The 26869-nt window shown below is 40.4% G+C and overlaps 1 protein-coding gene across 10 annotated transcripts in view; it reads left to right on the plus strand.

Moving 5' to 3' along the window:
• The window catches only part of LOC115278992 (serine/threonine-protein kinase Sgk3), a 134611-nt gene that overhangs the window by 58379 nt on the left and 49363 nt on the right, over nt 1-26869 (plus strand). For 4 of the 10 annotated variants that reach the window (XM_029923484.1, XM_029923494.1, XM_029923488.1 and 1 more), the window contains 3 exons: nt 4275-4424; nt 19992-20196; nt 24224-24307. In XM_029923484.1, the coding sequence (XP_029779344.1) occupies nt 20119-20196; nt 24224-24307 (162 nt within the window). In that variant the 5' untranslated portion in view covers nt 4275-4424; nt 19992-20118. The remainder of the gene's footprint in view (nt 1-4274; nt 4425-19991; nt 20197-24223; nt 24308-26869) is intronic. The other 6 variants (XM_029923486.1, XM_029923490.1, XM_029923489.1 and 3 more) reach the window with 3 other exon arrangements.

Raw genomic sequence — 26869 nt, forward strand, 5'->3', positions numbered from 1 at the left:
TTACAGTCTAGTTCTGCAGATAAATATTACAAATGACAAAAAATAAACAAGATAGGCCTGCTAAGTGCCACATTTGAGTGGTATAGATCCTATGTGTTATAGGATTTTATTGCATAGAGCGGTCCCTGAGCTGAGCTATCACAATCTGGACAGGTAGCTAGGACTGAGAAGTATTCTAAGGTGGGAGGCACTGGGTAGAAATGTTCAGTGGTCAGAATGTTGGCTGTATGTTGTGGATACTGTACAGTGAGAAGACAGTCTATCAGAGAGTAGTTGGAGATTAGGTGGGAAAAACAGATGAGGGTCAGATCTAAGATCTTGAGTTCCCTGAACTTAAATTTATACAGAGATGGCAGTGAAAATGAGAAGGGTCATTGAAGAGACTCTGTAATGGAGAAGGCCAAGGACCTGGTGACTAAATGTGAAGATTGAGAGGGACGAGTAGAGGTTTTGAGCTAAGAGAAGAGTTATTATTATTATAAATAGAAAAGTCAGAAAGGAGAGCTTGAATGAAGTTATGCCAGAGATCCCTGAGGCTTTTTCTAAATATTCCCAATTTCTCTGTGTGGCTCCTAACTGGACAGCACTTTCCCTATGGTCCCTTGCCTTCAATTGTTGAGCCTGGCAGGATGAAATCAAGTTTGGAAGGGCATTTCGAGGTAATGAAGTCACTAGGCCTAATTTCTTCATTTTACAAATAAGCAAAATCAAGGGCTTCAGGTATTGTGACTTCCTTAAGACCACACAGCAAGGCTGGTTTTTTGGCACTGTTTTCTGAAATTCCTTCCACAAATACTGTTGACGAAGTGAGCCTTGTGTTTCCCCACCATAATTCATGTTTTTATTTTTTTATTTTTGAGAGACAGAGAGAGACAATGCGAGCAGGGAACGGTCAGAGAGAGAGGGAGACACAGAATCTGAAGCAGCCAACAGGTTCTGAGCTAGCGTCAGCACAGAGCCTGACGCGGGGCTTGAGCCCGCAAACTGAGAGATCATGACCTGAGCCGAAGCCAGAAGCTTACCCGACTCAGCCACCCAGGCGACCCTAGAATTTTTTAAGTGAACGAGGATGTGTGGTGGAGATCAGTAATGGATTTGTTTCCTTTCTTGCCCCTCTAAACCCTATAACTTTACATGCATGGAACTCAAAATTCGTGCGTGACTCCTACCCTGCCAGAGAATGAGATTAGCTCATTAGCTATTACGCTGAAAAAGTGACTTCTGCTGCTTTAAGATGTCTCACCCAGTCCTACACCTCAGCTGGAACCTGGAGAGAGCGCCTTCTCTTTCCCTTCCCAACCTTCTTTCCTCACCTTAGCCCTTGGCTGTTTCTCTCCCTTTCCCCCTTCCCTCTGCCTTCGTCGCGCAGTTCCTCGCTTGGGGTCATGCGCCCCCACGCCCTCCGCCGTTTATTTATTTAGGGCCTCCCGGCAGCACCCAGCTCCCAGCTGCGCTTTGGTCCACCGGCGCCTAAAGCCGGGGGCGGAGCTGGGTGAGCATTAGCCCCGCCCTTAGCTGTGGGCTGGGTCAGCAGCCGTGAAGGTTCCGTTGCTCCGTGGGGGCGGGGGCTCCTGCGGGGGGGCGGAGCTAAGAGGTCGGGCCTAGGCGGGGAGGGTGGCTGGCCCAGCTGGGGGCGGGAGGCGCGGCGCCGAGGCAGGTCGAGTGTGGCGCAGCTGTGGTGGCGTTTCCCACTCGCTATGCGCCAGGCGAGGGTCTCCGAAGGTAAGTATGGGGAAAGGTTTACGCTTCACGAGAAACAGATGGAGGTACCCCCGCGTGCGCTCTTGAGCCAGGTGTTGTTTGGGCCCGCCCCTGTGCCACTTCCGTACGTAGTAGGAGCGCGTGGTGCGAGTGGGCGGCTCCCTGGCGTGAACCCCCAGAGGAAGGGAGACACATAGGTCTGGCTCCAGTTCGGCAGCACTTGTTCAAGGCATTAGCTGCAGGATAGAAAACATTTGCGTTGTTCTGCACGCCTCCTCCCCAAATCTCGAGAGACCTCACGTACTGAGATTTTTGTGTTCTTTAAAATACATTTCTAGTTCGTGGCTCATGACTGGAGGAGAAGCTCGGTAGTGAACTTACTTGATTTCGTGTTGGTCAGTTTGTGAGAAGAGTGCGACTGGTAATGAGACTGTTACTTAAACAAGGGCACCAGGATTTACATAGGCAGCGTAGTATGGAGATTAGTGTGGAGTATTTGAAGCTGGAATGCTTGAGTTTGAATCTACCTGTTAATTGTGAAAAGTTGGCCAGTTTAATTTCTCTAGGACTTTGTTTCTGCATACATAAAATGAGGATAATGATAGTTCCGTCCTTATAGGATTGTGATGAGATTAAATCAGTTAATACTTAGTTCCACCTGGCGCATAGCCCACAATAACGTTGGCTATTTTCTTTATTATGCATTCAGATGGGCATTAATCTACAAAGCTGTCAACAACCGGAAAACCTTTCCGCAGAGTTGTTGCTAGAAATGCCTGAGGATTCCTTTGGAATTTCAAAGACTGAATCCTGCCAGATAAGGGCTCACTATTTTTTCTCAGCTCCTAGAGTTGTGATCATCCACCTGGCTTCAAATCTAATCCACTCTCAAATGATAAAGAAGCCTCAGTCTTGAAGGTTGTTCTTAAAGGGGGATGAAAAAAGGCGGCACTTGCAGAGAGTGTAGCCTCATTTTAAACACCAAGCTCTGGTAGGTTTGTTTAAAAGGTCATATCACTTTTATACAGAACTTTCAAGTTGTGTTACTTAGGTGCTTATTTGTACTATTATTGCAAAAGGAGGTAAACCAGAGTACCCAAATAAACAAACTAAACATCATAGGAACTATCGCCACCTAGAATCTCAGAATTGAAAGGAATCAGAAAAATCACAACAGCTGCTCTTTACAGATAAGGATGAGGCCCTGGGACCCAAAACCAATAAAGGGCATAGCTTAGACTAGAATTCAGTTCTTCTGAACAATAAATTATAAAATCAAAGAGTGATACTTATGGTTTTGATAATTATACTATTTTTATTTTTGACAGTTTAATGGTGCTGTGAATGGTTTCTCTGCAGCATCCTCCTTGGTAGCTTAATTGCATGATTCATAATCATTCTTTAGCACCTTTGATTTAAATTGCAAGTCTCAAAGTTGCTACATCAGTGATTGCTTTGAGAGCAAGATGATTGTCTTCTTAAGCTTTGTACAAACATGTTCTAACAGTGCTTTGGTTTTTTTGTTTTAAAATGTAGTCCTTTTCTCCCATGTAGGAAACATAAACACCCAGTATAAACAAATTGACCTACTAGGCAGTTTGTTATCACTGTATTGTTACTGGTGAAGTTTTCTGGATTGGGTAGGATAGAGTCAGGAAGTGGGACAGTGAATGCTGGCCCAAGGAAATAGGACTGGGTCACCAAAGAGATATACTGCAATTTTTGCTGACTTCAAACGCATCATAGAGTGACTGTTTGAAGATACTGGTTTGTTAGTTGCTGACTCCTCTCTGGCTTTTTGCAGTAGTTCACTCCTTCACCTCTGGGTATTTGTTTAGATGTCACTATCTCAGTCAGACCCTCCTAATTAAAATTCCTTACAGCTTCGTTCTTCCTATAATATGTATTTATTTCCTTATTTACTTGTTCGTTGTGTCTTATCTGCCATTAAAAGGTAAGTTCCATGAGGGCTGGGGGTGCTTGCCAGTTGCGTTCACTGCTGTGTCCTAGGTCCCTGGAAACAATTCCTGGCACCAGAAGATGTTAGATGTGTACATCTGATGCAGACATTTCCAGCTAGGGCTAGTAATTACTAAAGCCAATTCACTGTCATTTTGCCCTGCTCCCTACCCCCCCAATTCTAGTTATTTCTTCTAGTTACCTAGGAATAAAACCTTGAGGGAGTGTTAATGCCTCTTTCTACCTGCATTCCACATACAAATAGTTATTGACTTGTCAATTTTTTTTGCAAACCTGCCATTCTTATTGTTGCCAAACCCCTTTCTTCAACCCCCCCTCTATTTCATTCCATTCTGTATGCCTTTCAAGTTCCCTTTTCAAATGCTTTTACATCTTCATCTGCAGAATTAAATCCAGAGTGAGAAGCCTGGCATTCAGAGTTTCTGTGTGATCTCAAATGCACTTCTCTAGCCTCTGTCTCCTATATATAAGAAAAGTGGTTTCCAATTTATGCTTGTAAATGTGAAAATAAAATAAGGCTTTAATGATAATGCCCTGTAAAAGCCCAAGGTGAGTGTTGCTTCTTGACAGTTTCTCTTTCTGTTTTTATGGAGTGAGTCTTTCACTGCAGGTGGACAGAAATTCAGACTAATTGGACAAATGGCTATTCCCCGTTTGTTCTGAGGACCTTTTTGCCCTTTCTGTTTTGAGTGTCCAGTCTTCAGATTCCTCCTCACATGTCACCACCACTACCAGAAACCTAGGTGAGTTCATTTGGAAGTGGAGTTATTTTTCCTCTGAATTCTAGAAACTTGTCATATTTTATTTATTTAATTTGAGATAGAGAAAGAGAGCGAGCACGAGTGAGCACACAAGTGGGGAGGGGCATAGAGAGAGAGATAAAGAGACTCCTAAGCAGCCTCCATGCTGTGAGCACAGAGACTGATGCAGGGTTTGATCTCATGAAGCATGAGATGACGACCTGAGCCGAAATCAAGAGTTAACCCTTAACTGAGTAACACAAGTGCCACTAGAATCTTTTCATACTTTTCTTAGAGAATTTATCACAGTCTACTTTGAACTGTAATTCTTCGGGCATTTATTTTTTTCTTTTTTGCTACATATAAGCTCCTGGAGAAGAATCACACAGATTCTGGTTCTTTTTTTAAGAAAAAAATAAGACATCACTTCTTTGTTTCTTTAAATAAAAGTGAACTTAAAGTTCTATTTTATAAGTCTTTAAATCATTAAATATTGAGCTTCAACAGTCATTTCTACAATATGAGTAATTAAGGAAGAAGTCGGGGAAATTTAGTACTACATAAAAAGATCCAAATGAAGATAATAAGATCTGGATTCATAAGAAAGGAAGAGGTGTCAGGAAAGCCACATACCCACCACCCACATAGTTGGAGAGGCAGAAGTTTAAAAAGTTACACAAACTCAGGAAACAGTTAGGACAAGACACACTTTATGAAGCAACATCAGCTTTGGATTTTTCTTGCAGGGAATTATTTCTAAGCTTTATTTTGTTTCTGCATCTCTATGCACAAATAATACTGTCTCCCTGCTTTGTTTTCTGAGCTGGATAAGACTGAACATTTTCTCTTCCTCTTTCTGATCTGAAAGTAGTTACCTTCTTTCCTTTCATTGTTTAAACTAATGTTCATACTTTTTTCTTATTTTCTTGGTATATGGAGAGGATATACGCGAGAAACTTTTAGTTCTTCAGAGAAACATCATAGATACAAGATAACTCGAATTTATCTACTGTTAGAAGCTTTTGGTTTTTATTGTTTGATACCAGCATTTGCTTAATATATTTTGTTTCATTTCATTACAGACATATCCTTGTACATACTCCAGTTATGGGAATGCTTTTATTTTACTTGTGACTTTTTCTCCTAAATTAAAACTTGTTTGTATAAAGTCTACAGACATTTCTGAAGTTTAATTTTTTCTGTTATTGCCTCTCAAATCTCAACTGGGGTTTTCCCATTGTGGGGCATGCATTGGCCTAACTTTCTTTGTTCTTGATTTTGAGTAGTTTTAGGTGTTGACTAAATTTATTTTATCATTCCTAGGATGAACCTGCAGTTTCTATTGGTAGGAAAGAGTTGGTAGGGAAGATATATATGTAAGTCCTAATTTTTTAAATGTTAAAACTTTAAGGTAAAATTCTGCAAATTATATTTACTAATAAATAACTAATAGAAGGTCAGGATTTAAAGCGCTACAGTTTATTGTTTAAGTAGTGCTGTGATTTAAATATGTTACTGGTTGTAAGTTTTGGCCTCTGGGAAATTTCTTAAGTGCTAACCAGTGAAGTTTTACTGTCAGAAAAAGAATCTTGAACCCAAATATTTGCTTTGGAGTAAGGGTTCCTTTATTACACTTTATAAGCATCTGTGTTTACCCTTAGTTCTCCTTATTTTTAAAAAACCTGGTTAAAGGTGCTTATCAGATAGGATTGTTCCTACAAATAATAAAAGTTGTGGCAGAGACTAATTACATATCTCTAACACATGGTAAACACTTTGTGTCTGTTAAATAAGTAAATCTATGTTTTTCAGGAGGATTTTGTTAAGATATACTGTACTATATTAGTATGTTTGGAATAATGGATAATGGAATTGATCTAGGGATGCCTAGGTGGCTTAGTTGGTTAAGCAACTGGCTCTTGATTTCAGCTCAGGTCATGGTCTCAGTTTGTGGGTTCAGGCCCTACATTGGGCTCTGTGCTGATGATGCCAAGTTTGCTTGGGATTCTCTCTTTCCTCTGTCCTCTCTCTCTCTCAAAATAAATAAACTTAAAAAATTATAAAAAATGGAATTGATTTACTAAAGAGGGAGAAATTAATGATTCAGGAGACTGATAAAGGAATGATGAGCTATTGGTTACTTTGAAGATCTTGCACACTTTAGCATATTGGAATTTTTACAAATTCCAATTTTTATAGGTGCCTCTCTCCATCTGTTTGTTGAAAGAATAAATGTGTACCACCAAGTGTGTGGCAGTACATAAATTACAGTTTCTACACTCTGGTATGGGAGCTTCTCAATAAATTACATGCAGTTTTAGATGATTATAAATGCTAAAATGGAAAGAACCAGGATGATGACAAGATTGCTTTGGGAAAAGAGCACTGTAGTTAGGGTGGGATGAAGGCTTGTTGCAGGAAATGGCATTGGAACAAAGGCCTCATTGTGAAGAGGGATACAGGTTCAAGAGATCAGGTGGGAGAGTACTCAGTGTGTGTGAGAACTAGAAGTGGGCTGCTCCTACAGGAGTTAGTTAAGTAGAGGGTTAGGAGGCACTGGTGGGATGCAGCTGAAGAGATAGGAAAAGATTAGGCCATTCAGGTGCTTATAGACTGTTAGCAATAATTCAAAGCTTGGATTCTATTCTAAGAGCAGAGGGAAGCAATAGAAAAGATTTAAGCAGTGAGGTGAAATTATCAGGTTTACAGGGATTAAGAAAATGACCCTGCCTACTGCAGGAATAATGAATGGATTGCAGGGGGTTAGAGAGGAAGTGGACACGTCACTGTTGGAGATTCTCTAAAGAGACTATGAAATGTGATAGTGATTGTTTCTTTGTGGGGGAGGGGAGTTGGTAGTTGGTTGTTTTGGTTTTGGTTCCTCCTCAATTCTCCCAATTTCCCCAGCCAGAACAAGGCTTCCTAGGGCCTGTGGTATTTTACCACTGCTAGTTCTGTGTAAAATTCCATGTTTGTTTTCTTATGTCTCATGTAATCATCCATCCACCCATCCCTCAGTCAGTGATGTTGTCCAGGAATCATCCTTGGAAGTGTTCTGTATTCCCATCTTCCTGGAAGATACACTGAGAATGTGTCTTCCAATGGAAAAGCTTGGGAATCCAGGAATAGGGCGGGTGTTCAGGCAATGGGGGGCCCAAGACGGTGACCTGAAGAGGCTGAGAAAGATAGAGCGGAGCATTGCAGTCGCACTTAGCACCCCTCCCTTGTCTGTTCTGGGGCCAGTGGAGGCATATGTTATCAGGTGGAGCAAATTTAGGACTTTCTTCCTTGTCCTGGCAGCTTTGAGTCTAGTACTAGAAAACAGGACTCTCAGCTCTTACTTCTACCTCCTCATTCAGTCCTTTTTAAAAATATCTGTATTAAATGAGCCAGTTTCAGAGAACCAACAGACTCCTATAACTTTTGTCAAGGTTTTTGGATACTCCTGTTAAGGTGTTGGGTACGATTATTCTTCTATATTGTGTCCCAACATTGAATATTTTACACATATTTTACTTCTAATTCTTTTATCACTTTTTAAAATCACTTTTCTTTATTAAGAATCAGGATAAATAGAAGGTACCTCAAATAAGAGATGTGATAAACAGTGGAAAAACTAGGACTGCTTTGTGATTTTAGAGGGAGAGAAAAATCAAAAGAGGGGGGTGGGGTGGGAACTAGAGGAAGGATATATTAGTAAGGAAGGAAAACAGGAAAAGTTGTAACTGATAAATCATGTGATAATGTGTAGGGAGAATGTTACTGTGTATCTTCCATTGGCAGATCCTGTTAGATTCTTAATCTGCTCTGCAGTGAATTTAATTTACAGATGTGACAAAGATGTGCTTTGTTTCTATTGGATGTGTTTGGAGCTAGTATTCTGCGAGGCGGAAATAAACAGATACAGATTATGTAACTAATTAGGAGTAAGAATTTCTTCAGGTCCTTTTAATGTAGTTTAAAATAAAACCCAACTCCCTTGGCCTGTTTTCCTCTCAGGAATAATCCTTGCCCCTACCCTTGTGCCCTCTTCCTTTTCATATTCTCTGGGTCAGTCCCCATTTTCCAAACCAGTGCCTATATATATATATATATATGGATTTTCTTTTGTCTCTTCCTTTGTCAGTTCCCTCCATTGGAAACCTTGTTTCCAAACACTCATCACCCACCTGTCCCCCTGCTGGAGAAAATTTGTAGCTCTTCCAGGCCATTCCTGCCATTTGGAACAGGATTGTTCTTAATTTCCCTTTCTGATTTGGTATGAATCACTGAACCCCTCTCTACCACATTAGTTAAGAGTGGAGACTGATACTTAATGAATGTTTTTATATCATAATTTGGACAGGGTTTACTAGTCAGTACCAAACAGTATCCATGATGTGTGAACGAAATGGAGTTAAGAACTTTTCTGCTTAGGGGTATGTGGATGGTTCAGTCAGTTAAGTGTCCAGCTTTGGCTCAAATCATGATCTCCTGGTTTGGGGAGTTCGAGCCCCACATCTGGCTTTCTGTTATCAGTGCAGAGCCTGCTTTGTATCCGCTGTCTCCCTCTGTTACTGCCCATCCCCCGCTCGCACACATGCACACACTTAAGCACGTGCTTGTTCTCTCTTAAAAATAAACATTAAAAAAAAAAGAACGTCTCTGCTTAAATTTAGAGGTAAAAGCAGAAGAATCTTTGGATTTTCTATAAAACATTTTTTTGGCTGTCTGAAACAAAGTTGGACAAGATCCAGGACAGTAATTGCATAAAATGGACAAAAAGATGGGCATGATGATGAAGGGAAAAAATGCTTTTAAAAAAAGCTTAACTAGTGTTAACTATACTAGAATTGAAGTAAAAAGCTTAATTTAAACAAAAAGCCCATCTATTTTAAGCAGTATTTGTTAACAAAATTTTATGATGTCTAGTGAATTTGGATAGTTTTCTATCATGGTGTTTCATCTATATTTCTACTTTTTTACAGCTCCCCCCAAATTAAAAAAAAAAGCATTTATTTAATCTAAAAAAAAAAAGACAACTTTCCGTTTCTTTTCAAAAAACCGTAGTGTGACAGCATCCTTTCTCATGTTGTCCTTATTTCATAATTGAGCCCATGATTGGCCTTGTGATGGGGCCAATACTCAGAACCTGCTCTGTACCACACTCTTACTTGTTGACATTCTGGTGTTTTAAGATGAGCCACTCCTGACAGCGCTTCACAAACCTGATCCCTCCTAGTGGCAGACTCAGAAAACTGCTTTTCTTATGCCAGGCTTTCTGTAACCTAATAGCTAAGACACTTGGTATTCTCCTCTCTTCAACCTGTATCTGCAAATGCAAAGGTGTAGAAGAAGGGAATGCATGTAGTAGTACTATAAGAAATTGGGAGACTGTGTGTGCACCCCACTCAGGCTTTCAGGTCAGAGCTATGTTCACCGTATAGTGCTGCCATCCAGAGGTGTGTGAGGATGTGGACTTCATAGCCTAGGTTTTTTCATCTGTAAAATGGAGATAAAGATACTTACTTCATGGGTTTTTTGAGGAGCATGTGATATGTTAGATATGAATACTTACAATAGTACCTGGCATTCGTACCCAGGATATACCAGTTTCTTCACCTCCCCATTACTGACATCTTGGGCTAGATAACTTTCTATTATACAGGCTGTCCTGTGCATTGTAGGATGTTTAGCATCATTCTTGACATGTAGCCTCTAGCAACCCCCCGAGGTTGTGACAACCAAGGGTGTACCCAGACGTTGCCCAGCATCCCACCCAGTGAGAACCACTATGTAAATATAATATTCACTGGCTGTTAGATTACTGTTGCAGTTCACTGTCCGTCTTAAAGTCTGGTCCCCAGAAGTTCTGTCCTTATCTGACCACTTCTTTTTGTCATATTGGACTTGTCTGAGTTGATTCACTGGATGAATATTAAGGTTAGTTCTTCCATTCTGGGTTAGTGTCTGAAGTTAGTCTCATTAGAGGTACATGATCTAGCCCTCGGCCAGCCAGCTGCCCTTGGGAACCAATCTACAAGACTACATTGTGACTCTGCAGCAGAGTGAAGGCAGATTCTTTTCTTGTTGTTCTTTTGTATCTGTGAACCTCCCCCCAAATTCCAAGTTTTATTCCCACATGAAAGCATAGCTTTTTGTTCTATTTGTGGGGGTTCTTATATCAGTCATCTTCTCATTTTGTTTTATTTCCCTGCCTAGCCATAAGATGATTTTGCAGAATTTTAATTGCTTCAGTTTCACAGAATAGACCTAGATTTAATGTAAAGTTAATAGCAGGGCTGCTTTTTCATAGTTTCATTCCTGACGCTTAAGAATAAGTTTATGAGCCTTCTTCATTGATTTCCAGAGGGCTCTTTAGAGCATATAAATGTAGTAGAGGCAGTGTGGTATAATGGGTAAAAGTCCTGAAGTTCAAATCCCGATTCTACCACCTGGGGCAGGTACTTCCTCCCTCTGTGCTTTGGTTTCTCCTTGATTTCCTGTCAGGTTTTTTTGAGCTGGCTTGTAAAAAGCTAAGCCACTGGATATTAAATATTGTTCGGTTACTAGATTGATTTAGCTTGAAGGACAGGTAGACATTACTTAAGGTGAGGCAGTGTGGTATATAGCAAACAAGTACATACAGATTTTGGAGGTGGTCAAATTTGGACTTGAAGCCCAGCCCATTAACTCGATAGTAGCTTGGGCAAGTGATTCCTTGTTTTTGTTGTTGTTGTTGTTTTTGGGAGGGGCAGGGAAGTAATTTAATATCATTGTTCTTCTTCACAGCAGCATTTTCATTTTCCAAAATATGATTTTCGCTCCCTTTTTTCCAGAGAAAATTGAGGCAGACAAGTGTGATTTCTTTCAAACTTCTCCCATACCTTCCTGGCTGAGAGTATATGGCACCTGCATCCGTGTCCCTTCTCTGTGCTCTCCTGTGTACCAGGCATACATCTAGCATCCTACGTAGCCAATATTGAAATTTTTATATTGCTTATCATTTTTTCCCATGAGATAAGTTCTTTGCAGGGAAGATTTTCACTTACCTTTGTCTATTACTTAATGCATAATGAGTGCTTAAGAAGTATTTGCTGAACAAAGGAATAAAAACTTATTTTGAACAAATTGCTGTGTATTAGATCCAGTTTATTGACTACTTATACAGGGCTAGTTCTTTTACACTTGTCTTGAATTCTTAAAACCATCATGAAGTAGCCATTGCTAGCCTCATTTTCTAGATGAGGAAACCAGGGCTCAGATAATTTAATCTTGTCCAAGGACCTGAGGTAGAGAATTATAGCATTTCATCCACATAAGAGTTGCAGTCACAGGAGAGAAGATTGCCCTTCAGGAGCTTTTGGCCTTAGAAAGAGGAACACAGTGGCTACCAAACTGCAGCCTGCTTAGGAGGGAGCAAGATGACCAGATACATGTTCTTATCGCCTTTTCCCTACACCGTATCATGCCAGGGCCTCTTTGGACGAAATCAACCACCGCTAGAGGGGAAGGGAGCCTAAGGTGCAGGCTAGAGGTCAGTGTCCTGGAGCATGGAGCAGGGGGGAGGTGGGTGTGAAAAGACAATTCGAACATTTCCAGCAGGGTCCTCCCCTTTCTGTCGCTTAGTAGTCCCTCTTATACTTTGGGGATAAAACTCCCATTCCTGACTCAGGGGAAACACAGAGCCCTGTCAGTCACTGCATCCAGTTCATTCATACTTCCACCTAGAACCACTGCCAGCGTTCATAGAAGGGAGCAGAGAAGAAAACTAAAATAAAACAAAAGTGCTATACTCACTGCATGTGTGGCTAGTCTTTCGACTCAAGTTGGTAACTAGTATATGTTCCCCTACCCTCTTCCAACATCTTAGTTGGTCACAGTTGTGTACTGGTAGGACACCCCAAACCTTCATTCCTACAGGATTCCAAGTCTGTAGTAGTCTCATCTTTATTGACTTGCCACCCTTTCCCATTGACCAGTACTGTTGGACATGCCCCACTGAATCTTCTGAATTCAGACATCATTGTTCTCCTCACACTATAACGGCATCCAAGTTTCCTCCTGGAAATTCAGATCAGTCACTTTACTGGGAGAGTAGCCACTCTCTTATTAGGTTGGGTGGCTTAATAAGTCACAAATGGCTAGTGGGTTGGCTTAGCTTCCAATTTAATAGTGCTGGACTATTCCTTGGTGAAAGCATTCCTCCACCAAACTCAAGGTTGCAATCAATGGAAAGCAAAAATTCTTTAGAGAGAATCCGTTCTTGATTCCTGACTCACATATTCTGACTGTGTGTGAGAGAGAGCCATATGTTGGCTGCTAGTGTAGCACATAACTGCATCTTATAGTCCAGCCTCGGTGTTACAGGGTGTCATCTCCTAGCAGGTGCCAGAGCTGAGCTTTCTGTAGCCATTCCCCTTCTCTGCTAAGCAGCTGTCTCTAAGTGAAGAGATATATGGAAATAGCACATTCGATGGCTCTGAACCTATTGCCACACTTCCTGGCTCTAAATGTGTACCTTGGTCTGATGTGATGTTATATAGGATTTTATGACAGTAAATAAGACCTGCCATAACCAAAGATGGTCAGAAGCATTTCAGGCTGGTAATGCAACTCTGGCTTCTGTGATGACAGATGTTGTCCCGAGTGGCTGTCCGATCCCTCTGTGGGATTGTGCCATAGTGGTTCTCACTGTTGGTTTTTGCTGTTGAGATTGGGCACTCAGCACTGACAGATGCTAGATCACTATCAGTGTGAGGAAGGCCATATTGTTGAGCCCCTGTATGCCCTTTTATCTATATGGGGCAAGAGGTACATGGGAGGTTTTTTTGTGAGGGCACAAGAAATACAAAGGAAATCTCTGTAACTTCCCCTCAATTTTGCTATAAATCTTAAACTGTTCTAAAAAAAATAGTGTTAATAAAAGATATAATAGAAGAAAATACAATGTCTCCAGAGGGAAACTAGTATAGTGTCATGTTAAATCACAGACTCTGGAATGAGACATTCAAGTTCTGATTCCAGAAACTACTTGCTTTATGTCTTCAAGCAGTTACTTAGCCTCATTAAATGTTGTTTGCTTACACGTGAGATGAGAGTGACAGTAGTATCTCCCATGGCCACTGTGAAGATTAAATGTTAGCCCAGTCCTTGGCATATAGTAATAACAATCACTTATTATTAGTATTAAAACATAAAGTTTAAAATACAAGTTTGTAAAAGTATGTTCCATTATTTTAACACACATGCACACACACATACACATAATGCAGATATGTAAAAAATTCTCACACCCATATATGTTCATAGGCATATGGAAAAAATATATGCAAAATAATAATTGCTTATACATGTCTATTGTGTACTAAAATGATGTATATATTTCTTTTTTTTTTCTCCATTTATTTGTTTTTGAGAGAGTGTGAACAGGGGAGGGGCAGAGAGAGAAAGAGACACAGAATCTGAAGCAGGCTCCAGGCTCTGAGCGAGTTGTTAGCATAGAGCCTGATGTGGGGCTCGAACCCACGAACTGTGAGATCATGACCTGAGCTGAAGTTGGATGCTCAACAGACTGAGCCACCCAGGCGCCCCATGTGTATATTTTTCTATGTGCTTTCCTATATGTTTCTAATTTTTATGATTATTTTTGTATTCAGATGGCAAAAGTTACTTGTAATGAATTTTAAAGGGACTCAAGAAGGTAATTTTGCCAAATTTCATCACATTTTTATGTGTTTTTACATAGTTTTTAGCCTAGGGTTAGTCAATCCTTGTTGATGGAATCAGGGAGTATACCACTGTCAGCCAATGTAGTCTTTTTGAGAACTAAGGGTACATTCAGTCAGAGACCATTCCACTTATACTAGGTTTAAAATGATGATGGTGGATCTCAGGGTCAAGGAAATTAAGTGTACTGTCATGAAGCCGTGCAGACACAGACAGTGTCCAGCGACTGAACCTGTGTACTCCAGAAACTGAGTGACACTAATATGACATCATTCAGGAACCTTATGTGTTTAAGCATCAAAAGCATGCAAAGAAGCTTAAGCCATGATTCATAGCACCAAAAATGTGTGAATTGCTTCTGAAAGAGTGATTTCATTTTCTCAGATTTCTGCACTTTTGTAGAATTTCTGATCCCATGAAGTTCAGGTCAGGTCACAGTAGAGAAGTCCAACTTTTCTTTGAGATCTAATTGATTGATTATCTCAGAATGTTCATGAATTCCCAGAAGTCTTAGATCTGAGTTTCGTAAATACCTTTAACAACTTTTTGCTACTCAGTTGTCTAACTGGTTAAAATCTAACTTTCACAGTCAACTTCTACTCCTTCCCAGTAAGCCATAAATTGTCAAAGGTCAAAGGCATTAGAACAAGGAAATCCTGCCTTGTCTACTTTGTCATGGGTCTGTTGAGCAAGCAATGGGTGATTGAGAAAGAGACTGATTGATATCCATAGGACTGGTCATATTACCACCCGATTATTGAGAGCCGCGCTGTAGTGGGCTTTTATGTAGGACACAAATATTTTCATATTCTGTGCTATGTTGAAAAGTCCATCCAGAGACATCTGCAAACCTCTCCCCCTTTTTAAACTTAAAAATTTTCGGGGTTCCTGGGTGGCTCTGTTGGGTAAGCGTCCAACTTCGGCTCAGGTCATGATCTCCTAGTTTGTGAGTTCGAGCCCCACGTTGGGCTCTGTGCTGACAACTCAGAGCCTACATCCTGCTTCAGATTCTGTGTCTCCCTCTCTCTCTGCTCCTCCCTAGCTCATTCTCTGTCTCTCAGAAATAAATAAAAATAAATTTAAAATTAAGTGCTATAAACTTTAAAAAATTTTATTAAAATGGAGCCCAGCTGGTTTAGTCGGTTAAACTTTGTTTTGGCTCAGGTCATAACTTCATGGTTTGTGAGATCAAGCCCCATATCAGGCTTTGTGCTGATAGCGCAGAACCTACTTAGGATTCTCTCTCTGCTTTTTTCTTTCCTCTCTTTCTCTCTCTCAAAATAGGTAAACATTTAAAAATTTTTAATTAAAAGATGAAAATTACATTTGGGAATATACTCTCCCTTTTAAAAACTTTTTTTCAATGTTTATTCTTGAGAGACAGAACAGGAGCAGCAGAGGGGCAGAGAGAGAGAAAGAGACACACAATCTGAAGCAGGCTCCCGGCTCCAAGCTGCCAGCACAGAGCCTGAAACAGGGCTCAAATCCACGGACTGTGAGATTACCTCAGCCAAAGTCAGACACCTAATCAACTGAGCCATCCAGGCACTCCTATGCTCTCCCCTTAAAAAAAAAAAAATTCAAATCTTATTCTTTCCAACTCTTTCACCAGTGAGCCATCCATTAGCCACGGGCCACAAGTCATCATAAATGTGTACCTTTGGCATACATTTCTCCTGACATCACATGCACTGCTGAGAATTCTGCCCATAGGAATATTTCCCTTCACTGTTCTTTTAGGACCATCAGGCAGGGCTACATTGTCTCTTCTCTGATTGGAGCTAGCACACCATGCATGTCCATTCATAAATGGGTATGTCTTTTTCTTCCTCTGCTAAATGGGTGTTGGACGCTCCCTATGTGCATGAGTTGAGAGAGCTAACAAGAAAGATGCTAGAAGTACCAGGGGAGTTTGAGTCCTCTGTTGCTATAGTTTACTTGTGTTTTCCAGACTTGCTCAGGTCCAGTCTTGCTTTTGTACAGTTCAGTTTTATGATTCAGTGGGATGGGGAATACTGTTCATGATTGGCTGTTCTTGTTATATAGTCTCTTGGTTTCCCATGGGCAGGTATACAGTCTTTACCTGAGCTTAGTAGCAAGCCAGGAATGAAATGGACAAAAGTTATTGATAGTACCCTAAGGAGTCTATAACTCTTTCTTGATGCTTGTTAGAGGCTCCTTACTCCATCCCTATCTGCCAGGTCATTTGTAGTACTAGTGGGTGGGCTAAGGCATAGCCCCAAGAGTCACGGCAGCTTTTATTGCTGAAGAGCCTTCTTTGAGATCAAGCCCCAGTAAAAACTGGCAGTCTCGTGAGTTACTCAGTATAAAGGTCAAAGCAGCATTTCCAAATATGAAACTCACCTCTTTCTTAGTGGATACACAGCCAAGTATAGCAGTGTCTTACTTCAAGTGGGATATCCTGCCTTAGACCTCTGGAACTATAGAAACCATCAGTGTGATAGATTCCTGAACTTCCATGGGGCTTATTCTCCATCCTCTGGCTTGTACACGTGTCTTACAAAGGCAGCCTGAGTGTCTGCTGCTTTTTAACAGTGCCATCCAGTTAACAGTGCCATCAGTGTGATAGAACAGTGTGGTGCTCTGTGGGATATTGAGATGATCAGGGTCCTTCCAGAATATTATGACAGGGCAGAAATAGCCCTCATGTAAAATGTTGAAGGTGTGTATACTGTTGTTTCTGGCACTTGATAGCAAATTGCATCATATTGTCCTTAATGATGATGATAGAAAAGAAAACATTTGCCAGGTCTGTAATTATCTGCCAGATATCAAAGGGTTATTCTCATTTTCTCCTGCAAGAAGTATTACATTTAGAAGTGTAGTCATGATTGGCCTCACCATCTGATTAAATTTATACTAATCTGTGGTCATGGTCTAAGATCTCGCTGACTTTGGTCCAGGTAAACAGGCAAGTTAAATGGAGATAGAGTAGGAATCAATGCTTCTGCATCCTTCAAGTTTTTTTGATAGTAGTACTGATTCCTGAACTTCTCCATGGATGTGGTAGAACTTTGGTTTATTTTCATAGTGGGGGCAGGGCAAAGAGTTCCAAGGGCTTCTTCATTGCTGTTTCTTCATAATGTCTTTTATGACCCGAGATGGGAACCAGTAAAGGAACTTGGCCAGTTAACTAAGAATATCCATTTGCACACAAAGTTTAGGACTAGGGAAATAACCACACAATGGTCCTGTGGTCCCATTGTACCCATCATGAGATACAAGGGTTGACTTGATCACATATCTCTTTTCTGGAATGAGATAGATGCTCAGACTAGTGGGGCATGTTTTGGGTCTTCAGGGATTAGTGTCAGTTTAGAGCTAGTGTCTAGTAATCCTTGGAAGAACTACACATTTCTCCTTCCTCAGTGGACAGTCATCTTTGTGAATGGCTGCAGGTCCCTCTCAGGGAAGATCCGGAGAAAGATTGATGGGAGCCATGGATAGGCTCACAGTAATCTTATATATTTAGTCCTCCTTAGTCTAATATGCTCTAAATGTTCTCCCCTATGTGCTCCTCAGGTTTGCTGGTAAAAAATTTTTGAGATTCTGCAGATTTTTCAGTATAAGAGCAGTCTCTTCCCAGAGTAGGCTTTGAACTTCTTTCTGTGCTCTTTTGGGATCTAACTTCTGTTAGCATGAAACAGGGCTGAAAGGAATAGGTGGTGAGGAGAATTGGCATCCCCCTGAGTGCTAGGCTCTCAACTTAATTGTCTACTATATACATGCACACTTATATGTCTCCTCGATACCTTGTATGAAACAACTTATCCAGCTTCCCAGCTCTTTCCCCCTTTTCTATGCCACTTAAGGTATATCTTTTTTTTAATGTTTATTCATTTTTGAGAGAGAGAGAGAGAGAGAGAGAGAGAGAGAGACAGAGCATGAGTGGGGGAGGGGCAGAAAGAGGGAGACACAGAATCCAAAGCAGGCTCCAGGTTCTGAGCTGCCAGCACAGAGCCTGAACTCATAGACCACCAGATCATGACCTGAGCCAAAGTTGGACTCTCAACTGATTGAGTCACCCAGGCACCCCAACTTAATGTCATATCTTATGGTCCCTTCCAAAGAGAAGACCTAAGGCATAATGTTCTCCTGTAATTCTCCTGTAGACCATGCACAAGCAGGCATTCAAGCTCATACATAATAGAGTAGCAACAGGCCCCACACTCCCTGCATCCCACATTCTCAAGGGACAGGTGTGGAAGGTGTAGCACTGTAATTTTCACCTTCTTGTCACTTCTCCTGCAGCCTGAGAATGGGCTGATGTGGGTCTCAACAGGTTAATCTGCCTTAGAAGATCTGAGGCTCCAGCGGCTCTGATTCTGTAGCAGGAGAGTGCTGGCCCTGCAGGGCAAACTGATCAGGTGGCTGCCCTGGTCTGATGGGGGAGCTGAAAAAGCTGGCTGCTTTTATGGGGCACTCTGAGCTTAGGAGGGGCCAATTTCTGTGTTTTCTGACAGTGAATTCAACTACATATAAATCCTTCTTGACTGCATTTCCAGCATCAAATCTAGCAAAGCAGTCACCTCAAAGGAAGCACCCTTATAATCAGTTAAAATTCATCCTACCTGAATATTCAGTGCCTACTGATAAATACTTGAAATCGTTACTTGAATATAATTTACTTCCAATTATTAGATCTGTCAGTGACTAAAATTAATCACCAAGGGAAACTGCCAAACTAACTCTTTAAAGAGTATTATTTGCTGTCAGTGGAGAGTATGGGCTGCCGCCTATAGCAAAAGTTAGATCAGTTTCACATCTCGAGCCCTTTGTCTTTGGGTAGAATAATAATGGTAACATAATTGTATTTATTCTATATGAAGAACTGTAATATATCTGGCCAGAGGTCCAGCGCATAAGAATTATCCACAATTGTTAAGATGCAACACAACTCTGGAGCCATGTAGCCTGAGTTCAAATCCTCGATGGGCTATTTATATAATGTCTCCAGTCTAAATTGTCTCACCTGTAAAACAGGAGTAAATAGTTACCTACTATATAACTATTACATGCGCTCTAACTATTACATATAAACATTTTTATATAGTAGTTACATAGTATATATATATATATATATATATATATATATATATATCTACCATATATACATAGTAGGTGTATAGTTACCTAATCTGAAGCAAGCTACATCTGTTTATTCTTGATGCAAGAAGTCTGAAAAACACACTTAGAGGGTGCATGGCTGGCTCAGTTGGAAGAGTATGTAACTCTAGATCTTGGGGTGTTGAGTTTGAGCCCCATATGTGTGTAGTGATTACTTAAATAAAAGTAAAAAAATAAAAAACATACTTTTTAAAAATGCTGCTCTAGGGGTACCTGGGTGGCTCAGTTCGTTAAGGGTCTGACTTTGGCTCAGGTCATGAGCTCATGGCTTGTGAGTTCAAGCCCCATGTCATGCTCTGTGCTGACATCTCAGAGGCTAGAACCTGCTTCGGATTCTGTGTCTCCCTGTCTCTCTGCCCCTCCCCTGCTTGTGCTCTGTCTCTGTTCTCTCTCTCTCTCTCTCTCAAACCCTGCTCCAAATCTATCAAAGTAGAGCCCTTTTAGGTGAAAGTTGCTCTCAGTCCCCATGAACTGTGGTGTATAAGCTCTGAGAATTTAGTAGTATGGAAGGTAGATGGTATGCATATGTTTGATTTTAGTTTCGCTATTGTTAGGCCTGAGATCCTAAATCTCTAACCTGGACTGAAACTTATGATCAAATGTAAATTCCTGCCAGAATAAGCATAAAATGGGTCCTATGAATAAGGAATAATGGTATTTTAAAATTATTTTGCTAATCTGTTTATTTTATTTTATTTTATTTTTCTGGCTCAGGTTGCATGATGGCATTTGAATATTACCTCAAGAGGTGATTAGCTGTGTTTGTCCTCTGCTGACTGTTTCTTCGGACTCACTTTTTTGGTGTCCATTGGAGGGGCAATAAACCCAAAGGGATTATACCATGGACTACAAGGAAAGCTGCCCCAGTGTAAGCATTCCTAGCTCTGATGAACACAGAGAGAAAAAGAAGAGGTTTACTGTAAGTATGTAATACGAAGTACTTGGGGGAATATTGAACATAGAGAAAACTTCGATTCCTGCTTTTGTTCTTCCTTAACCTAGAACGTCCTCCCCATGTTTCCACACATCCAGATTTCACTTATCTTTCAAATGGTGTATCCTCCACAGTCTTCCCTGTATACAATAAAGGAACACAGTTACCTTTTCAGATTAAAAAAATTTTTTTTTAAATTTTTTATTTATTTTTGAGACAGAGACAGAGCATGAGCAGGGAGGGGCAGAGAGAGAGGGAGACACAGAATCAGAAGCAGGCTCCAGGCTCTAAGCTGTCAGCACAGAGCCAGATGCGGGGCTTGAACCCATGAATGTGAGATCATGACCTGAGCCGAAGTCAGAGAGAGGCTTAACCAACTGAGCCACCCAGGCGCCGCCCTTTTCAGATTTTTGCCTGTTTACCTATCCCCTTGGAAACGCTTATGAAACTCTGATTGACCCTCTCACCAGAAAATGTGTAGACACAGTGGTCTGCAAACATACACGTAATTTTGCACGCAGTCAGGGGGTTAATGGACTCCAGAAGTCACTGACCTTACATTAAGAACCACCGTCTCAAAACAAAACAAAAAAACCATGGTCTTGAAATTTCCCAAGTATTTTTCTCGACATTTATATTTTCTACCTCAATTTTTAAAAATTTTAATCCAGTATTTTCTCTCTCTCTCTCTCTCTCTCTCTCTCTTTTTTTTTTTTACCTTAAAAGCAAAGTCCATTGCTAATTTTACTTTTGACCACTGTATAATACCTACTGTGGAACTATAAAGAATAAGCGTGATGAGTGTTTGCTGAATCATTGTATCAGTGACTGTTATTGGAGAATAGCCATTTTTCTAATTAGTATAATGACACATAGAGTATTTAGTTCTAGTAGTCCTGTTAGTGTGTATGTCCAGAGATTTCCTGCCCCCCTCCTTCTGAAATAATACCATTTATCTTGTTTGTAACTGATCCTTATAACTGATTCCTTGTAAGCCCCACTTGCTGAGTAGTATGAAACAACTCATTTAACCAAGTTCTGTTTAACACTTAGTTTGAGCTAAAGTTTAAGCGGGTTTTTTAAGTTAAAATGCTAAGGGTGTCTTCATTCTGCTCTCTTTCTCCCATATGAACACACACTTCTCCAACTTGACATCATGGTTTATGGGTGGAGAGGTGTTCCCTTTCAGAGTATTTGTTTAGTCAGTGACTGACTTCATGGTAGCCTGCTGAAGGCTCTTATTTTTCTCTCATCCCTCTAGATCTTTGCTGTTCCAGGTGTGTGGAGTGACTGGTCTAGCAAACAGCCAGCTGTGGTTGACCTGATCCAGCTCTGGGCATTTTCTTGGCATCCATTGCTGGCATCTGTAGTCAATCAATTTATTTGTGATCTATTGTTCGTTGGCTTGGCCAGAGTGGTGGAGATTTACTGCCAGTTCAACTTCTCCTTGCCTTTTGATGGCTATGGAGCCCACTGAGGCTCTGCTGTGTCTTTCACTACTCTTGACTCTAGTGATCTGTCTACCCTGGCCTCTGACCTGGGTATCACATGGCTCCTGCCAGGTACATCCCATGACAAATGACTTGCAACTCAGAGTTCAAGTCATATGGGAAAACTGAAGAGTTAAACTAAAAGCCTTTGGTCTAACCAGTCCAGTCTCCCTTCTTAACTAGGTGGGGCTGGGGCCCCCAATTAATACTTTTCTTCCAGAGTCCCAGACAAGTAGTTGGAAAGAGCATCTGTTCTGTTTTCCTTTTCTTAATAAACATGCCTCCACACCCTGCACCAAAGCCCAGAGCAGAGATTGCAGTGTGTATCTGGCCATTTGCCTCTAGTCAGTCTCTTTGTTGTGGCAATATCGTAAGCATTGTGCATTTATTCCAGTCTTATAAGCAAGTTTTGGAAACATCACATTTATGGTAAACAAGAAGTCAATATGCCTTTGGTAAAATAGTGGAGTGTGTGAAAGTTTGTTTTTCCTTCTTTCTCCTTATTTTTACCTATGAGTAATCTCTCCTTCAAGGGTATAACCTCCTACCAAGTTTGATGGAAGTTCATATATAGCAAATGTAGGAAGTGGGTTATCTCAGGTGTCCATTTACTTTTCATGATAGAAGTTATTTCCAGAGCACCTGTGTGGCTCAGTCAGTTGAGCATCTGACTCTCGATTTCGGCTCAGGTCATGATCAGGATCTTGGGATCAAGCCCGTTTTGGTCTCCGTGCTGACCATGGAGCCTGCTTGAGGTTCTTGTTCTGTCTCTCGCGCTCTCACTGTCCCCTGCTTAGGCACTCACTCTTTTCTAAAATAAAAAAATAAATAAAAACAAAAACACGTATATTGACAGTACAGCTACTTCCGCCTAGAACCTATATGTGGGTTCTAGTCTTGGTTGTACTTGGGTAACCATGGGAAGCCACCTTACTGTGCTAGGAAGCCCGCACACATAATTCAAGACGTTTGCAATGATCTAAACCAAAGTTTCTGATCCTTTAGGAGCAGTCCTGCTTCCAGGCCGATCTGATCCTGAATGCTCCATGAGATAAATCTGTAGTTCAGTCTTTGAAACATGGTACAGCTTCACTGGCATCTTGACCAGGTTCTTTATCCTCTACTTCTGCATTCCCTCATTGTGAGCAGTTCTCATCTCACAAACAGATCATGCAGTCTCAGTAGCTTCCTCTATGAGAAATTGATGCCTTTTGGTTAAAACCAGAAGAGCCATGTTACCACCCATCATGTGGCTCATGTAGGGTGCCTGGATCCTCTTTTTCTCTTAGTCTAAGTAATATATCACCTACTCAGGTGACTGATACCAATAACTTTGTTTTACTTTCAGATGAGGCCTTATCCTCGTCTATGGAGGAATGTGGCTTTACATTCTGGGACCTCTCTCACTTACAGAGTTCATATGTTGTAATAACATACAGTATCAGAGAGGTGCTTTCCTCACAGTATTTTTTCTAACTATGAACTTGTGAATGTAGTTTTCAATCTTTTATGGAAAGGATAGTTTATACATATTTGTATGCCCATCTTATAAAATACCTGGTTTACTCTACGTTGTCTAATAGGCTGTGGACAACGATTGTAAACCCCAAAGCAACTCCATCTCTATAATTCATACTCCATGTCATACATCAGTGAGCCTTCCCTCAAATGCCTGGATTCTTGTTATTTTTCTCCTTAGAATAACACAAGATCTTTGAGGTCCCAAACCATTTTCTCTATGTTACTGTGTTGACTTATACTGAGAGTATCTGTGGGATGAATTATAAGCCTCAATTCTGTCTTGTAATTGTTGATGATTTGATACTGATTCTGGTACATGAAGGGTTAGAAGATTTAAATTTTAGTTCTGCAAGTCTATGAATTTGGGCAAGTTATTTGACTTTTTTTGGGCCATCATTACCTTATACTAGGGGATATCATATTTTTCTACTTACTTCATAGGGTTGTTGACTATGGTTATATGAAGTTATGTGTATGTGAAATTATTAAACATATGTAAGATGGTAGTAGGAAATACAAAGGTAAATTTCTGGTTTGAAAAATACTGTGTACAAGATGACCTGGCAGGAGAAGAACCAATAATTACGTCTTTACTATGTATCAGGCATCACTCTTGAAAACACTGTATAATTTCAGGATATTGGTTACTGCTAGGGAAGAAGAGAGCAACATCAATTGAATCTATAATATTAAAGAATTTGGGGGGGAATTGAAACAAGAATGGCAAAATATTAGAATTCAGAAGTTCTAAATGAGTTCACAGATGTTCACTGTGTTATTGTCTGAAAATTATTGAAATGTTTCATAACATTTAAAAAATAAAATATCAGGAAGATAAAGTAGGTCTTTTTGCTGGTATACTTGTGTATTTTGGAGAATCGTGTATAAAGATGAATGTCTAATATTAGTTTCATGAGTATGAAAACAAGTCATTTGCCTATAAAGTAGCTAATGGGTTTTTTTGCAATAAAGTTTTGTTATGCTATTTTTTATTTCCACAGGTTTATAAAGTTCTGGTCTCAGTGGGCCGGAGTGAGTGGTTTGTCTTCAGGAGATATGCAGAGTTTGATAAGCTTTACAATACTGTAAGTAAATGTCAGTCTTAAGGATTTTTATTTAAAACAAAACATCTGAGGCTGGCTCATTCAGAAGAGCATGTGACTCTTGATCTCAGGGTCATGAGTTGGAGCCCCATCTTGGATGTAGAGATTACTTAAATAAAGCTTAAAAAAAAAAACCTGAGAAAACTTGCAAATAAGAGAGATTTACTTGAGCGATTAAATGATACTCATAGACAAGCAGAAAAGGGTAAGAGATTCTTCAGAAGCGTCCAAACTTCGGAATTCCTACAAAGAAGGGTAGAGAGAGGATTATTGAGAAATTCCAAATAAACTGTTGAAGATATGGTAACTAGATGTCCAGCTTAAAATACATCTTAATGTGAGAATGTTAGAAATAAATTCTGGGCATGTAGGTAGCTTGGTTGTTTAAGTGTCCAACTCTTGGTTTCAACTCAGATCATGAGCTCATGGTTCGTGAGATCGAGCCCTGTGTCAGGCTCTGTGCTGACAATGAGGAACCTGCTTGGGGTTCTGTCTCTCCCTTGCTCCCTCACTCTCTCAAAATAAATAAACTTTTTTAAAAAAGAAAGAAATTATTTTACTGCCTCTCTAATAACTGGTAATCTTCATGTTATTTATGGTTAAATTGCCTAGCTGTTAGATTTAGGTCTGAAAGTTTGTCATAATCTTAACCTTTCTTACATAGTTTGATTCTTGGTTTAAAGATAAACCTTTGGTTCCAGATTTTAAGTAGCTAATACAACTAACTTGTCTATGGACTTTCATAAATTCTGACAGTTACTGGAGAAGGTGTTGGATCATTAGTTATTTAAATAACCAAAACCTGTGTACTCAAAATTCAAATATTAAATATTATTTTTAATCCAGTGATTTTGTAATTACAAATGCTCTCTAAATTAGGAAGCAAGAGTACCATGGTCATTATAACATATCAGGCCAGATCTGCAGGGACCAGTGTCTGTGGAGACTGTTGCCTCTAGTCACATATACCTCGGAGGCCAAAGAACACCACCTGAGTTGGTCATTATAGACCCTAGACTATAAAGACAGCTCTGGATTCCAATTTTTGCTTCAGTTAAGAAAAAAATTCTACTTCAAATACCAAATTTCAATTTTTTCTGGCCTAATAATAAATAGGAGTTTCCTTCTGTCATTATTTAATAAATGGCAGATTACCAGGCATCCTTCGGAAAAAGTTATTTCATATTTAAGGTAGTTTTTTTCCCAATTTTCTTAACCCTGTCTCTTGATTTTAAAAATAGGGTTAAGGGGCGCCTGTGTGGCTCAGTTGGTTAAGCCTCCGACTTCGGCTCAGGTCAGATCTCATGTTCGTGGGTTCGAGCCCCACATCAGGCTCTGTGCTGACAGCTAGCTCAGAGCCTGGAGCCTGTTTCCGGTTCTATGTCTCCTTCTCTCTCTGCCCCTCCCCCTCTCATGCTCTGTCTCTCTGTATCAAAAATAAATAAAACATTAAAAAAAATTTTTTTAAATAGGGTTAAATAGATACATAAGTCTGTGACTTAGCTGTAAATATTTTTTTAAGTTTATTTATGTTGAGAGAGAGAAAGAGACAGATAGAGAATGAGTGGGGGAGGGGCAGAGAAAAAGGTGGACTGAGGATCAGAAGCAGACTCTGTGCTGACCGCAGAGAGCCCCGATGGGGATTGAATTCATGCACCATGAGATCAAGACCTGAACCAAAGTCCACTGAGCCACCCAGGCACACCCCCCCACCCCGTAAGATACTTCTGGGGTAAGTTAAGTGTATCTCAGTTAAAAGACAAGTTGCTCCTAAATGGGCCAGAATGACTCAAATGTTGTCTAGCTCTACATCATCCCATGTTTTAAGTCATGAAAGTTAGGCTTTTCATTCATCACTATGTAGCATTTCACTGTGTCTGTATTTCTTCCAAATAACTTTCAAATGCTTTGCTAGTTAAAATTGAACGTTTTTCCAATGTAAAATTAATATATGTCCTAGAAAATCTGGAATATGGAGGAAAATAAGTATTTAAACTTAAAAATCACTTAAGGAATAGGGGCACCTGGATGGCTTAGGTAGTTGAGCATCCGACTTTGGCTCAGGTCATGATCTCACGGTTTGTGGGTTCGAGCCCCGCATCGAGCTCTGTGCTGACAGCTCAGAGCCTGGAACCTGCTTCAAATTCTGTGTCTCCCTCTCTCTGTGCCTTTCCCCTACTCATGCTCTGTTTCTCTCTGTCTCAGTAATAAATAAAAACATTAAAAATTTTTTTGAAAATCACTTAAGGGGTACCTGGGTGGCTCTGTCAGTTAAGGGCCTGACTTTGGCTAAGGTCATGATCTCATGGTTCACGAGTTTGAGCCCCACATCGGACTCTGTGCTGACAGCTCAGAGCCTAGAGCCTGCTCTGGATTCTGTGTATCCCTCACTCACTGCTCCTCCTCCACTCACATTCTGTCTCTCTTTCTCCCTCTCAAAAAATAAATAAACATTAAAAAAAATTTTTTTAATCACCTAAAATATGTTGCTACTTAGAGGTAACTGCGGTATTTTTACTATGTATTTTTGTTCTTTAAATTTTC

The sequence above is a fragment of the Suricata suricatta genome, chromosome 15, assembly GCF_006229205.1.
Source record: "Suricata suricatta isolate VVHF042 chromosome 15, meerkat_22Aug2017_6uvM2_HiC, whole genome shotgun sequence".
NCBI lineage: Eukaryota > Metazoa > Chordata > Mammalia > Carnivora > Herpestidae > Suricata > Suricata suricatta.